The 15,399-nt window shown below is 36.3% G+C and overlaps 1 protein-coding gene across 2 annotated transcripts in view; it reads left to right on the top strand.

The window, feature by feature from the left end:
- TRIO (trio Rho guanine nucleotide exchange factor) overlaps positions 1-15,399 on the top strand; it is a 229,164-nt gene that overhangs the window by 58,289 nt on the left and 155,476 nt on the right. For both annotated transcript variants that reach the window (XM_031589221.2, XM_090137087.1), the window contains exons 2-6: positions 873-947; positions 6,150-6,264; positions 9,442-9,634; positions 10,258-10,770; positions 13,307-13,429. In XM_031589221.2, coding sequence (XP_031445081.2) covers positions 873-947; positions 6,150-6,264; positions 9,442-9,634; positions 10,258-10,770; positions 13,307-13,429 — 1,019 coding nt within the window. The remainder of the gene's footprint in view (positions 1-872; positions 948-6,149; positions 6,265-9,441; positions 9,635-10,257; positions 10,771-13,306; positions 13,430-15,399) is intronic.

Raw genomic sequence — 15,399 nt, 5'->3', positions numbered from 1 at the left:
TGCTTCACTCTCCTTTAAAGAGAGGTGATAGTTGCTGAGCGTCACTGTCAGGTTCTGCTACCCTTTCTAGAAAGGAAGAACAGTTTTTAGAAGAGTCTGGCGTGTACATGCTTGAGCTTGCTCCTGTAGTAACTGCCAGAAACTATCAATAATTAAGAAGCTTATCTTATCCCAGAATAGATACCGTCTTCAAAGATGATGTGTAAAGGAAAAGTTTAGACTCTGGCCGCAGAAATGTAATGGAGGAGGAGGGCTAGTTGGTAATCTATGGCTTTGCAAAATTGTCTGTAATCACTCCCCCTAGGGATCACTTAAAACTGTGTGTGTGTAAAATTAACAAGGCAAAATGTACCTTCTGTTACAAGATACTGTTCTTGTAAGACAGCAGAAAGAGTGCAGCTTGATCTCTGATTCTGCTTGTGGAAGTGATGTAAGGAAAATAAAATCTAAACAGTGGTGTTGAATTAGGCTTTTTTTTTTTTTTTTTTTTTTGAGGATGGAAAATGGTTGGTGCTTGCTGTAAAGGTGTCTACTCTTATTAGCTTGATATTACGCCCATGCTCAAGCTGAAGTTGGAATATTTAAAATAACAGGAGCCAACTGATACTTATAACTTACTGATGGAAATGGCTAATGGCAGTGTTCTGTCTTTTACTAGCATGCCATGATGTTTGTGTTAAGTTAGTCAAAGCAATGACTTGTTTATTGATAAATGTTAAATGTTTATTTGTGCAGCCTTTTATTATGAGATTACCTTAAATCTTATCATTTTAACATTGTTTTTCAGAGGTAAATGTTATACAGTACTTTCATTAAATGTAATGGCTACTCTTTGAATTTCTGACTAATTACCTTGTATTGATGTCTTTCAGGGTTTCGCAAAAATGATGAAATGAAGGCTATGGAAGTTTTGCCAATTTTAAAGGAAAAAGTTGCATACCTTTCAGGTACAGTTATTTTCTTTTGTTGTATAGTGCATAACTGTCATATCAGTTGCATATAAAATAGTACTGTAAACACTACAACTACCATTGTAAAAATCATAGAAATGTAGGAGGCCAACCGTAACATTAACATTGATGGGAAAGGATCTATAATAATAAAGGTATGTGTTTTGTTAAATGGAGAGCAAACTTCTTGTCCTGCAACCCTCTGCATATCCAGTAGTGTTACTTAAAACAATTTCCTGTGCTGTAATCATATTCCTTGTACTATTTCCAATTCTTCTGCTAGATAGTTTTACAGAGTTGGCATTGTTACAGGTTCAGTCCAAGGCATAGGAGAAATATCCTTGTTGCAGAGGTGAAATTTCAGAGTGTATCCTTCGAAGCACGCATATCTTCATGGTGAAATGAGTTAGCATCTAACTTAATCTATCTCTTGGATACACTTTGAACGTTAGTTGTTTACCTAACAAGAAGTAGCAGAGGATTTGACACTGTGTAACACACTCTATAACTCAATAACTTTACTTGTTGGAAAGAAGACTGTTCGAGGCGCTTATTCTTGTGAACTTTCTGAAGTAAGTACTTCCAAACCTGTTGGGATGAGTCAGCATCATTCTCTTTGCCATAATCGTAGTAGCACATGATTTGGAGGACAGCCTCATATTTGACAGTTGGTGGTTATTTTTGTTTCTTTTGTTGTGTTTTTTTTTTTTCTTTCTTTGTGAGGAGGAGGATGGGAAAGGGCATTATTTATTTAGAAGTGCAGAAATAAGATTTATATTTGTTAAAGCATAAAAAAATAATCCCTGAAGTTGCTAGAGATTTACTCTGGATCATGATGCTTGTAGGTGCAGTCTGGAGTTTACATCCTTTCTATGCTTCTAAGTATCATTCTAAAACAAAAACAATGTTTTGTAAAATGACTGACATAACAGACCAATTTGCCTGATAATCTAGAATGTCCTGATGCTTTTCCTTATGAATTGTAAAGCTGGTGAAGTCTTGCTTAAAACTATATTTTCAGAGGAAAGGAAAAAAGTAAATGGAATTAAATACAGAATTTTGATCACTCATTGCTCTTTTGTTTTGACCTTGCTTTATGGCACTTCATGAAAAAACTAATCTGTTTCCATTCCAAGACTTCTACATTTCCAGATTATCCAGAGCTTAGTTTAGACCCCTTAGGAGGGAGATGAAAGATGATAGGCTTTCTGTAATGTGTGCTTTTGACCATTTGGCCTTCTCAAAAGGCACTAATTCTGTGGAAGTAAAGAGGGCTAAATGTAAGCTGAAGATGAATTTAAATGGAGATGATAGATTATGAACTAAAGGAGACGAGGAGCAGGCAGGCAGAAATGGTTGCCACTGTGCCTGTGTGAGGGTAGTTAACTTGTGACAGAAGAGCAGACCAAACAGCTGTGGGCAATGAGCTTGGCTGGAGATGATCTGCCAAAATCCATACTTTCACAGTGTTTCACATTTCCATTGCAAGTGGGTCTGAAATGAAATGAGATATATCAGTAATACAAGCAATTTCAACAAACAACGCTCCCCCAAAAACCAAACCAAACTAACACCATCACTGGGGCTTAAGCATTTTGGAACAAGATCTGTCAAGCCTTATATCTGGGAATATACAGATATGTGAGACCACTAGACAACTGGCTTACAGAGGCTTTCAGTGTGCGTGCTTTGTTTCATTCAGAAGCACAACTTCTGCTTTTGTGCTTGGTATTAGTATTTGTAGGTACAGTAAGTAGTTAAGGTTTGTAGAGTAGGAAAGAGCTTTTGGATTTCACTGCAATCTTTATACCTAAACAATACTCCTCATTTGAGCAGCAGACTGTTTCAATGATAGCTGTTTCCTAGCCATTCTTGAAGTAATGTTCTGATCCAATCAGAAATCTTAATACACTAAGATTTAAGGCACTTGATATCAAACACCTTCTACTGAGGTACTACTTTCACTCTGACTGTACTGCATTGCAATTAAACTCTACATGAGCTTCCCTTTTTGTCTCCAGTAGGTGCTTCTTCAATCTGTTTTAGGCTGAATTAGGCTGTAGTTATATATTGCTTTGTTTCTGTCTTTCATTTCAATTTGTTTGCATGTGTACACATTTTACATGTCTGCTCAACATAATTTTTTTTTTTTGCACAATCTGATTGTTTTTGAAAAGGCTGTTTCAGTCTTTGCTTTTTCCCTGCCACAAACCATGATGTGATTCACTCTTGGGTTTTTCCTCCATTGTCACAATCTAGTCTCTTTTAGTGAACTGTTAATAATGTGTTGTTGTAAATGAAAAAGATGAGTGGGTTTTTTATAGTCTAGTATATCTGAATATATATTTAAATAGAAGAGAATTCAACTACCTTGTCTCTGTTATCTGTGGCACAGAGCAGGGTAGCAGACTTTTTTGTTTTGTTTTAAAGAAATACGAACTAAATGCTGTAGAATGGACAAATGAGAGCTGTAGTGCACTTATTCATCTGTACTTTTTAAAGTCTGTGGGCTGTGTGCTCACAGTAAAGAAATTTTTTCTCATGTCCAGTCTTGAGCCTCCCCATTGCAGCTCTATGCTATTCCCATTCTGCCATCAGTGAGCAGGGATAAGAGATGGTCACCTCCCTCTCCATAAAAACCTGATGCTTAGCTTTGCCTGAGTATTTTGAGACTAGGTGAAAAGGCATTTTCTAAAAAAAAAAACCAACCAACCAAACAAAAAAACCCACAAAAAACTATATTGCTCAACATGATTGGTTTTAGTGCCATTTGGAGACCATTGACAAGGCTGCTGTTAGTGATGTAAAACTGGACAAGGTGATTCATGTTAGCTGACTCATGTGAGTTGATCAGCTACTTGTATGACAAATCTTGGCATAAACAGAGGGAATATCTCAATACCATGGAGGTTTTGTATAAAAGAAAAAGGGTAGAAATGGAAGTCTGACTGATGAAAGCAGTAGCTTAATATGTTTTTGTAAAACCAAGACAAAAAGAGTATTGACTTGAACAAAGACTATTGTGAGACAGGAAATTCCCACCTGGTGCCTAATGCATTGTTACTTTTAACGTTCCAGTTTGTGTATGACACAGGAGCATCAGGAAGAAAGGAAATGAGAGTAATTTATTGGAAAAGGCCTAAGTTTGGCTCTCTAGGCATAAAGCTGATAAAAGCTTTAGCAGATTAAAAAAAAAAGTTGTATTCCAAAGCCCTGTGAACTTTTTTGCTTAATACTTAACAATCTTAGTATCTGGTTTAAGACTCGATAGTGGAACTAATTTTGCAAAATATCAAGATTGTATTCATTTCTTCATTAGTCATCTAGACCTGAAATTTGTGTGATGAATTTTGTCTCCAACAAATGAAAATTTCAGGATGTGATTTAACAGGAGTTTATACACCATAGTTTAAGAATGATTTTCCTTTGTGGTGTACCTGGAGCTAGGAGCCAAGCGAGACAGTGTCCAAAATAACCTAAAAAGAGTTTATATTTCTTTCCTCTTCCATGATGGAAAATAACATGATAAAGTAGTCAATCTGTAGGAAAAGCGTGAAGGCTTTCTGAGAGGTCTGTATGTAACAAGGAATTTGTTTAAAAAGACAATTCAGTGTATCCTCTTCACTGTTAGCTTCTGCTTTCAAAAGAAAAATTTCTACCTTGAGCAATCAAGTACTTTCTTAGTGCATTTTTACATTTAGATTAGTAATGTTTCCTAATTGAAACCTAAATTTTGTAGATGTGTAGCTGAGGGATCCGTTTAGGGCTGCAGCAGCCTTTCAGCTACGTTCAGTAGCTTTGAGGCCTGCTGGCCATTCTGGAGCTGCTAGTCTGATTCTTTGTACTTCCTTTCTGTTATGGCTTCTGGCCTATCTTCATCCCATCTCTTGCTATGCAAAAATCCTCAGCATCCTCCGAGACAAAATCCCATCAAGGCCAAACTTAACCCTCTCCAGTAGAAGTGTTTAGTTGTTTTTGCTCTCTTATCCTATTTAAGACGGTCATAGAAGTCAAGAAGCTGAATTTCCTTTTATGTTTAGGTTTCTGCCACTGCAGCTTGACAGAAATCTGAAGCAGCTTTTCCTTTTCTGAGTTTCAGTTAGTGACTCATGAATCCTGGGCTTTGGGTCTGCAGCAAGCATGCAGAAGCGGTACTGGGGAGGATACTGGTGGATGTCTGAGTGACTGTTTCTATTCATTTGCTCTTGGCCTGCCTTTTTAAGGAACTCTTTAGATTCTGTTAACAAACCTGCTTTTACAGTGAGGAGTTGATCAAGTGAGAAAACACTTGGAGCACAGGATGGTGTTTATGGTGTTTCTCTGTTTCTTTGGGACAGGAGAAAACAGCCCACTCACATCTGTGGTTGAGAATGTGTATGTGAAATTTAGTTTGTAGAAATGGGTTTATGCTGTTGTGTGAGTGTCACGGAGAGTGGCTACTGACTTAAATGTAACACTGAGTAATGGTAACATTTTGTTTTCACAAGCAAGGCATTTGATGTAAAATTGCATTTTCATTTTGACTACAGTAAATGTGTGCAGCATAACAAATAAGATGGATACATTTCTCTCAAAGTCAGATTTTCCGGCTTCTTGTGTTGAATGGACTTAGAATTTCCTGGTTTTACATTGTTAACAAAATAAAAAACTATTAAATAACAATTCAGAATCTTCATATCAGAATAGGGTAGAAATACAAACAAAATACTTCAATAGTACCCATATACTCATCTAGTATATTCTACACCTAAACTTAGTTCTAGTTAAAGAAATTAACATTGAGTATTCTCTAAATGTTTGCTGACTCTACAATTAAATTTAATCTGTATAACTGCTGATTCAAAAGTTAAGTATATAATAAAGCATCACTGCTAGAGGTATCTGACTACCCATCAAACTTAAATACTTCTGTAATATGTACATGTAATACTACAGTTATTCTTTGTTTCAATTTTTTTTTTTTTTTAATTTATTTTTGACAGATACTTCCTCATTGTAGGAATTGGGACAGTTTCCTCACTGATATTTCCAACATGGAATCTAAATGACCATGTTGGCATTTAACATGAAATCTCTTTAAAGTGGGTATGCATTCAGTAGTATTAGTAGAAATTAGGTTTTCTGAAAGCATTATGAATACTACATTTGCAAGCCAGAATGATGTTACACTGAGTTTTTTTAATGTGTTTTATTTTTCAGGTGGCAGAGATAAGCGTGGAGGCCCCATTCTAACGTTTCCAGCACGTAGTAATCATGATAGAATACGGCAAGAAGATCTTAGGAGACTAATTTCATACCTAGCTTGTATTCCAAGGTAAGTGCTGGTCACTTGATAGATTCTGAGGCTCTGCAGAAAGACAAATGTAATGTACTTCAGTACACTCACAAGCTAGAATATCTTGTGTGGACTGAGGTTATCACAATGCTTCTGTCTGTTATTCATGTCAGATAAGTTATTATATCCTAATACAACATAGGAATACCCAGGAGAAATATATGTAGAATTTCTTGTACGGGTCTCAGATAAAACTGCAGAGATGTCTTTGAAAGTATTGATGTTAGTGTATTATTAAAAAAAATTGAGCAATTGATTACAATGCATTATTTAAAGAGATCACCAAATCTAGTGCGTGTATATATGTGTCTATGTACATATTTATATATACATATATATATTCACTCATTGTTCAACGTATATATATTTATATTTTTCATTATATATACATTGTTCAGACAGGGCTTTGTTCTGAGTGGTACAACTCAGGAGAAAAGTGAGCCTAAGACCGTGATTTTGTGTTTATCTGAGATTCTGCCAGTGTCTGGTACAGAGTGAAGCAACTCTGAAATGCTTGAATATGTTTGCACGTGACCTAGCAGTTGTCATTATAGATAGAAAAAAACTCCCTGGTGCAGCATACCTCAGTACAACTTCTTACATAACAATAAAATTTCTTGTACAATAAAATAATATTCCTGTGAGTTGCTAATTTGTAGTCATTTTTCTTTGCATCTGATGTATCAGATGTCAGTTTCAGATTGGCGTAAGTACTGTCATTAAGCAAAGAAAGACAACTCCCCCAAGAAAAAAACATTCTAAAAGTCTAGTTAAACATGGCTGTGGCCTTCCTAAGGAGTAATTTTTGGTAATTCAATTATTCTGGCTTTTATTTTACTTTTAAGCGTAGAGGTTGTTTTTTTTGTTTGTTTGTTTGTTTGTTTTTTAATCAAGAGATTTGGAGAGATATAGGAAGGAAAAGAGGAAGAAGTCTTGAGATTTTAACCTCTGAAATCACTGGACTTCACATTTGAATGTTTGATGTATATTCTGACACTCTAGAGCTTCAAGTTACTAGAGAAGTTAGTAGACAAATATGCATCAAAATAGGCCCCAGAGAGTTTTCTAGAGACAATCTAGCAAAATACAGCTGTGTTCTCGTGAATGGTGTGTGCTAATTTAGCAACAAAATAGATTTAAAGTAGAAGCTTGGTTCAGGATTTTATCTCTCTGCAAGCATGGCAAAGATTTGATAATGAAAACAGCTTTATTAAAAGTTTGATTTATTTTTATACAAGTCATGAGTTAGGGACTGGTCTTACAACTCCTTAACTGAGAAGTCGTAATTGGTGCAAATAGCCCCACACAGTTTGTCTGTCAGTTAATTTCTGCAGTACAGTTACTGTACATAGTTGAAAGTTTTTGGCAACAGATCAAAACATCTAGGTAGTATTCCATTTTAAATTTACATTAATTTAAAATTTATCTGATTTTTAAATGTTGCTAAATTTAAATCATCTGCACTGACTGAACAAAGTATGAGTGTAGGTCAGGTTTACCAAAGAGATAATTTTGTCTGACCAAGACCTGCGGAAACAATTTTTGTGATCCCTAGCTGAAATAAATTCATCTTTTGTGAAATGACAAGGGCTATGTGATTGAGTCTGGGGGGCCCATCTGCATCACATGGTGAGGGGCTGCTTTGTGCAGCCTTGTAGATGACTAGGTGCATGCCTCATGAATCAGTGGCAAGCACTCTTCCTCATGAATGGATAGTTTGCATGGTAGGATAGGGATGGGCTGAGCAGCACTCAAATAATGTGAAGCCTTTCAGTAGGTGGGTGTGTCTCAACTACAAAACAATATTTGTATTTGTCCTTTTAATTTTGTGATGCTTTTAAAAAATATATACAGTGTGGTCAGAAAAATTTGAAGTTACAATCTGCATGTATTCTTCAGTTATCATTTCTATTTTGGGGCAGCTGGGAGAGCCAACAGTTATCATGGTAAAGTCCTTTATAAGCTGTTTTTTCAAAGTCAACATTAAAACAACTCCTCTTCTAAGGAAGTTATATTGCTACTCCTTTCAGCAGTACTTCAGCTCTCCAGCGTCAGGCATAATTCATCTATCTCATAGTGTGACCAATGAAACTGAATAAAGCATGCCAATGAAGTGTTCTTACTTCCCAGATACTCTAAAAGTCTCACCACACAAATTCCAGAATTGCCTTTATGTTAGTCACATCCCTGGAGGTGACTCATGTACTCACACAGTGGACATTTGGTCCCTTTTGATAGTCTGTGGGTTAAGACTCCATTTTGAAATACCTTCTCCTTTCATGTCAACCTGTCTCTGTAGTATGTATATCCTGGAACAAAATCAAAATTTCTGGTGTTAGTGGTGATTCTTGCTGTTGATCAGCAGTACAAAGTGTACTATGTGCACAAAAGAAATGAAATCTGTTGTTCTCAGAGGAGTTGCCAGGAAATTTGAGTATAAGGTCTGCCAACTTTTGGATAGCAAAAATGAGCTCAAATTTTGTATAAAGATGTTGATATGGTTTTTTTCACAATGGTAAAATACTTTTTTATTCATTATATATCCAGAAGCTGATCTTGTTACAAAAGTGATTGTTAGTAAGGGTTTTCATCTGCAGTCTAACAATTTTTAACTCTCAGATAATCTGGGATATCCGAAACGGTTTACCAAACATTGCAGAAGTGGTAGGTAAGAACAGCTTACCAACTTCTGTCTTTTAGAGATTCCCCTCAATGATTAGGAAAACACAAACCTTATTATCAGTAAAGTGCATGTTCTACAGAGTCATTTATAAATGAATTACATATTGGTGCTTCTGTAAATGGTGACTTCAGTATATGTGTTGGGTAAAAAAGACGCAAGACTGGAAGAAGAATCATGCATATATAAACAAGGAAAATGAAAGAGGAGGTAAAGGCAGATTGTCAAATCACCAACAAGTTTAAAATATCTCCCAGCAGGAGTTTGGCAGTGGAGTGACAGCAGGCTTCCAGAGAAGTTCTGCACTGCCTTGAGGAGAGTTGCTGTATGTATGAGATAGTCAAGAGCGAGGCCCTAGGGGTGTGATTGTTCATTAGGTTAGCACACTTTAATTAGGGAGTGTGTTGCTGTAAAAGTGCTGTCTGTGTTTGAATTTGTAACACTTGCTTGATAACCTTTTCTTCTTTCTTCTGCAGTGAGGAAGTATGTAAAAGAGGATTCACTGTCATTGTAGATATGCGTGGGTCAAAATGGGACTCTATAAAGCCTCTGCTGAAGATTTTACAGGAATCCTTCCCGTGTTGTATTCATGTTGCACTGATAATCAAGCCAGACAATTTCTGGCAGAAACAGAGGACTAACTTTGGCAGCTCTAAGTTTGAGTTTGAGGTAATTTCCCCTATGCTATATGGATTTAAATTTGTTTCACGATTTAAGTGTACTCACTACTGATTGACATCTTGAGCATTCTCAGATAAATGATATGGATGAGAAGAGAGGTAGATGAGGCCACTTGTTCTAGAGGGAATATAGTTTCTTTTACATACTTAAACTAGATGTGCATATCATCATATGTACTTTCTCTGAGCATGAAAAAAATGGACTTTGAGTTTTATCCCTGAAAGGAAATCATTAGGTTTCATCTATATTTTGTCTGCATTATAGTAATGGTTCTATCATGTATAGAAGAAACCCATGTAAATAAATCTTGCCATTATCCTGCTGCTGATTTACAATATGCAAGTCAAAAGTTAATCAGAATAGTAGTCAGAAGGGTGGTTTCTTCAGTGTGGTGAGATAAAGAAACAACATTTCTCTCACTGGGTGGCAATACCAGCAAGACGGCAGGCTGATCAGAATTGACATTGGAGAAGAAGTCTATAAAAGAAGTCACATGGACTTCATAAGCAAAACGATCAACTTATAAACAGAGAGAACCAAAAACTTGAAAGGTAAATTCAAATTTGTTTCAGTAACAGCATTTTTTAATTTTCATCTTTATTTTCTTTTAGACAAATATGGTGTCTCTGGAAGGCCTTACCAAAGTAGTTGATCCTTCTCAGCTAACCCCAGAATTTGATGGCTGTTTGGAGTACAACCATGAGGAATGGATAGAAATCAGAGTTGCCTTTGAGGACTATATTAGCAATGCAACCCATATGCTGTCCAGACTGGAGGAACTGCAAGATATATTGTCAAAAAAGGAAATGCCTCAGGACTTGGAAGGTGCTCGCAATATGATAGAGGAACATTCACAACTAAAAAAGAAAGTCATTAAGGCCCCTATTGAGGACCTTGATGTGGAAGGACAAAAGTTGCTCCAGCGAATACAGAGCAGCGATAGCTTTCCCAAAAAGAACTCTGGGTCAGGGAATGCAGACTTACAGAACCTTTTACCCAAAGTATCCACCATGCTGGACAGGCTGCACTCAACACGGCAGCATCTGCATCAGATGTGGCATGTGCGGAAATTGAAATTGGACCAATGTTTTCAGCTCAGGCTGTTTGAGCAGGATGCTGAAAAGGTAAGAGGTTGGGGAGGGGAGATAAGTGGGCATTGTCATTAAAAGGAACAGTGATAGACTGACTTGAGTAACAAGGATAATTACAAATATTAATTTTTGTCTTATTGTCTTTGTGTTATGCACTAGTCCTTTAATAAGAAATAAGGTGGGATTTCTTTTATTGATAGTGAATCTTAGTCTCCTATAGTAGAGGGGATGGAGTATAATTGTAAGCTGTGAAGAACACAGGTAACTTTTACTGAAGGTAAATTTAAGTGGTGATGACTTTAAAGCTTTTGCTTTGGTACATTTTTGCTCCAGACAGATGCTTTTGCAGGTATCAAATAAAGATGAATGCTTCATACTTCATAAATGCAGATGATTAAGGATTACATCAGTCTCTTTTTGAGTGACCCTTGGAATTTGAATGACAGGCAGTCAACAAAGTCTGAAGAGGTTGACTGGGAAACCGCTTCATTGATGCCAGATTTAAGGTCCCAAGCTAAAAACCGATATATCTTTTTTGACAATGCATATGTTGTTAACAAAGGACTGACTATTTCAGAGTGTTTTGGGTTAACCAGACCTATTGAATAATAAAGCCCTTGATTGTCATGGAATTTTAAGAACCACTATAGCAGGCAGTGCACTGTTAGGATGAGATCAAATAAGATCTGTTTTCATAAGGAATGGTTTTGTAATCGCTTATTAACTTGCTACTGTGGAACAAATAGCTTTGAGGAAAGATGGGGTGGTTTTCTATGGGAGATGAAATAGTAGGCTATGCAGTCAAGTGGTAAGTATGGTCTTTGTCATATTTTTTAAAATATTTGACATAAGAATGCCAGAGCTAGGTGAGACCAAAGATCTGTGTTAAACTAGTGTTCTTCTCTCCAGTTGTGGTCATTAGCAGATGCCCAGGGAAGAGTGAACACAGAGCAAGCAGATACAGTACTTCTGCCTCTGTCTTCCTCTGTTTTCTTCCCCTGTACTTTCCTGTTCCCTGATCATTTCTGCTCGGGGACTTTCATAACAGGACTTCAAATGTTTTCTACTGTGTTTAAAAAAGAAACTTCTGAACCATATAAAGCAAGCGTTTACTGAATGGATGTAGCTGAAAATAGTAGGGGCATGTGTAAGGACTAGTGAAAAAATCCAGTGAAGTAAATTTAGAGTCACAAAGTTAGAAAAGAATAAGTCAGTGCTGTATTATTGTTCTTTTAGGACCCAAGTACTTTTTAGCAACTGTTCAGTGATTTATTTATGGCATGAACAAAATATATTTTGATGATGGTCAAATGGTTTTGAAAGAAATGTTCTATACATACTCATCAAAAAATTGCATACCTAACTTGGGCTTTAAGAAGCTCTTTGTCATATACTTGAGCCTGGGAAATTGATCTCTGTCCTGCCATGTGATTATATATGCTATATTAGATTCACGCATTCATCTTTCAAAATAGAGGGGAATGTTAGGCACCTGAAAAGGAAGTTGACAACAGCTAGAGTACTTGGGACTTTATTCCCACATCAGCCAGTAGAGTAGGATTCAAAAGATGGTTTTTGTGGTATCCTAGCCCAGTTCTTGGCTAAGGCTCATGTCTCAATGTACTCGTAGCCTTTGATAATTGATAGTATTACTCTGCACACTGTTCTGAATACTTTAACAGATGTTCAAATGAGTACTTACTACTCATTGCTGCCATTTCTTTCAGAACAATCTTTTTCAGCTAACGCAGAGAGTAGGTAGGGAGGTCTTATGAGCTGAAATATAGCAAGGATTTTAAGACCTGTATGTGTTAAACCTCACCTTTTACTGTGCTGCTATGTCTGTGAAAACTCTGTCTTTCAGTGCTCCTGCTAACATACCTGTGAACTTCCAGTGATGGCCATTGCTAGATAAGATCTTTCTTGAATTTTGTTTGAATGTTAACATGCTTTTCACATAGACATATTTCAAGTTTATTGTAGATTTTTTTTTCTGGAAGAAAATTAATCTGTAACACTGCTCAAGTTTGTTTTTTTTATTTTTATTTTCTATTTTTTTTTTTAATTTTCTATGCAGTACAAAATTTATTCTCCAATCTGTCATAAAGTTATGAACTAAAAATATCAAACTTGCTAATGGACTTGATCAGCAGGAACAAATTTATAATTGATTTCCATGAGTTGCCATTTTCATTCTAAATTACTAAACTGCTGACATAACAAAATGCTGACACTAAAGACCTGTATACGTTTAGCAACACAGGGCTGTGCTCCAAGTGTCTTTGTTTACTATGACTTGCTACTAATTAAATTGATTTTATTGTAATTTGAGATAAACACCTAAATGAAAGGTTCAGCAGCCTCAGCTGTTGGTCCAAGAAGTCAGATTTCAGCATTCATTTGTTTAAAATATACAGCACCTTACAGGAGAAAGAGTATCAGTATGAATTTTAATGGCCTTTGATTCTTTCTGTTGTCTTTGTTCACAGATTTCTCATGTTACTTGAATATAATTTAATTTGTTCCATAACAAATTTGTAATTTTTTTTTCTGTAATATTTTCTTGTAGATGTTTGACTGGATCACACACAACAAAGGTCTGTTTCTGAACAGCTACACGGAAATAGGAACCAGTCATCCCCATGCTATGGAACTTCAGACACAGCACAATCACTTTGCTATGAACTGTATGGTAAGAACAGACCTTACTTGACAGCACTGACACATGTATTTGCTCTTCGTAGAGGCAGAACTCAGAAATCATACACACAAGTCATCTCTTTTGTTACAACTAGTATAAAGCTGTATTTGAGCAGTGAAATCATATGATACAAGAAGAAAATAAAGGATAGCTAAGTACAGAGGTACTGTGATCGAGCAATTAAATTGTTTGGACCACTGGCAATATTTGGTGCAACCTTGGAATTTCTGAAGTATGTGAATCCAAACTTAGAGAACCTGGGATATGTGCTTGAGTACAGTGTTACATCTCTGGGAATTGTATGTAATATGATTTATAAACAAACAAACAAACAGAAACTACCACCACCACCACCAAAAGAAAAAAACTTCTCAGTATCTTCTAAATTGATTGTATCTTAGGTACAAGAAGTTCTGAGAAGTGATCAATAACTGACCCCAGTGTAATAGTTTCCCTTTTTGATTGGAACACATGCTTCTCATTTCTGATGTAGTGGAATGGAGCTAAAACAAACATTTTTCTTGTCAAATATGATCTTGAGATGAATCATCATTAGGCTACAATTAAGAATTAAATTTGTAATTGGCTGTGAGTGAAAGCTGCTTATTATCAGTTTTATGAAAGCCCTGTTTGGAAACGGGGACTAAATTCTCAAGCGTACTTTGGTACTTTTTCACAAGCAGGGCTGGAGGTGTATAAGTAACTTCGGGAGTCTGGGCCTAAATCCAGTTCCTGGCTTTCAGGGACTGGAAGAAGAACACTACCACGCTTGTTAGAAGTTAACATCTTTGGCAGTTTAAGGATGGGAATTGAATTAAAGTGTTGTTAAAACAATCAACTCTTGCAAGAGGGTGTTCTTGTAGGACAGACTAGTAAATGTGGAAAGAAAGCAAGGCAAAGTACACCAGGTAATTTGTCTTGCTGAAATTATAGAAGGGACAGTAAGGCAACTCTTGTGTCTGGAATTGCCAGATGGGAGTACATTTTCTTCTGCAACTCAAGTATGTTTGTGAATGTTTAAAAAAAAAAAAAAAAACACTGAAATTTTGAAAAGAATAAAACAAACATTGTGGAACACTGTAATAAAGTTATGTAATGTAATATCATAGATGGAGGTAACTTTGACCTTTAGGTCTGGAAGGCGCAGTCCTCTCAGTGGGCACAGAGAATTACTCCTGCATGGAGTAACAGATGCTTGTTGCTCATTGCTCTGCACATGAAGTACAGCAGAAGTAAACTCAGAGAAGGACCATAGGTGTCATTGACATGAGATAACTTTTGGAACTTTTAAATTTTGGATAGCTTCCCATGAAGTTCTTGGTCTTGTACTCTAAAGGTTAAAGTTACTCAGTCTGTCCAACTATTAATTACTGTTGACCCTTCAAAACTCAGAGGCTTTTTTTCTTCTCCTTTTCTTTTCTTTTCTTTTTTTTTTTTTAATCCCCTGCCAGGATACACTTCAGCAGTGGATGTAGCATAATCCCTCCCACTCTTTGCCTTTTTATGCTGCTCTCTGTTTTGCCTGTAATCAAGCATGTTAGTTACACAGGAGTTTTTCTTACTTTGCCCAGTGATTTCTTGAAGCATGTGATGAACAGCTTAAATCTGGGGCAAATAAAACAACTCAAAACCTATGGGAGAAAAAAAAAAAAAAGTGTGCTTTTTTTCAATGCATTTCTGTAGTGTAGCTTCTATGAAATGGTCCTTTCCCATAGAATGGGAAAACTATGAGTCTCTAGTTCTGATTTGATTTGACCAGCTTTCAGGTTTTTGGAATTCTATTTGGTTAAACGACAAAAACTGTACATGTATAGTAGGGGGATGAACTATACTAAATGCACCAAGGAAAAACAAGCAAAATTGATTAAAATTCAGCAAGCCTTATTTTTCATTTGTTTATTACTAGAAAAAATGTCAGGCAATTTTAACTCCTCCAAGTCCTTCAGCTTCTCCCTGACCAA

This window comes from Phasianus colchicus, chromosome 3 (assembly GCF_987193195.1).
Source record: "Phasianus colchicus chromosome 3, bPhaCol1.hap1.1, whole genome shotgun sequence".
NCBI lineage: Eukaryota > Metazoa > Chordata > Aves > Galliformes > Phasianidae > Phasianus > Phasianus colchicus.
This window is presented reverse-complemented; position numbering and strand designations above follow the sequence as displayed.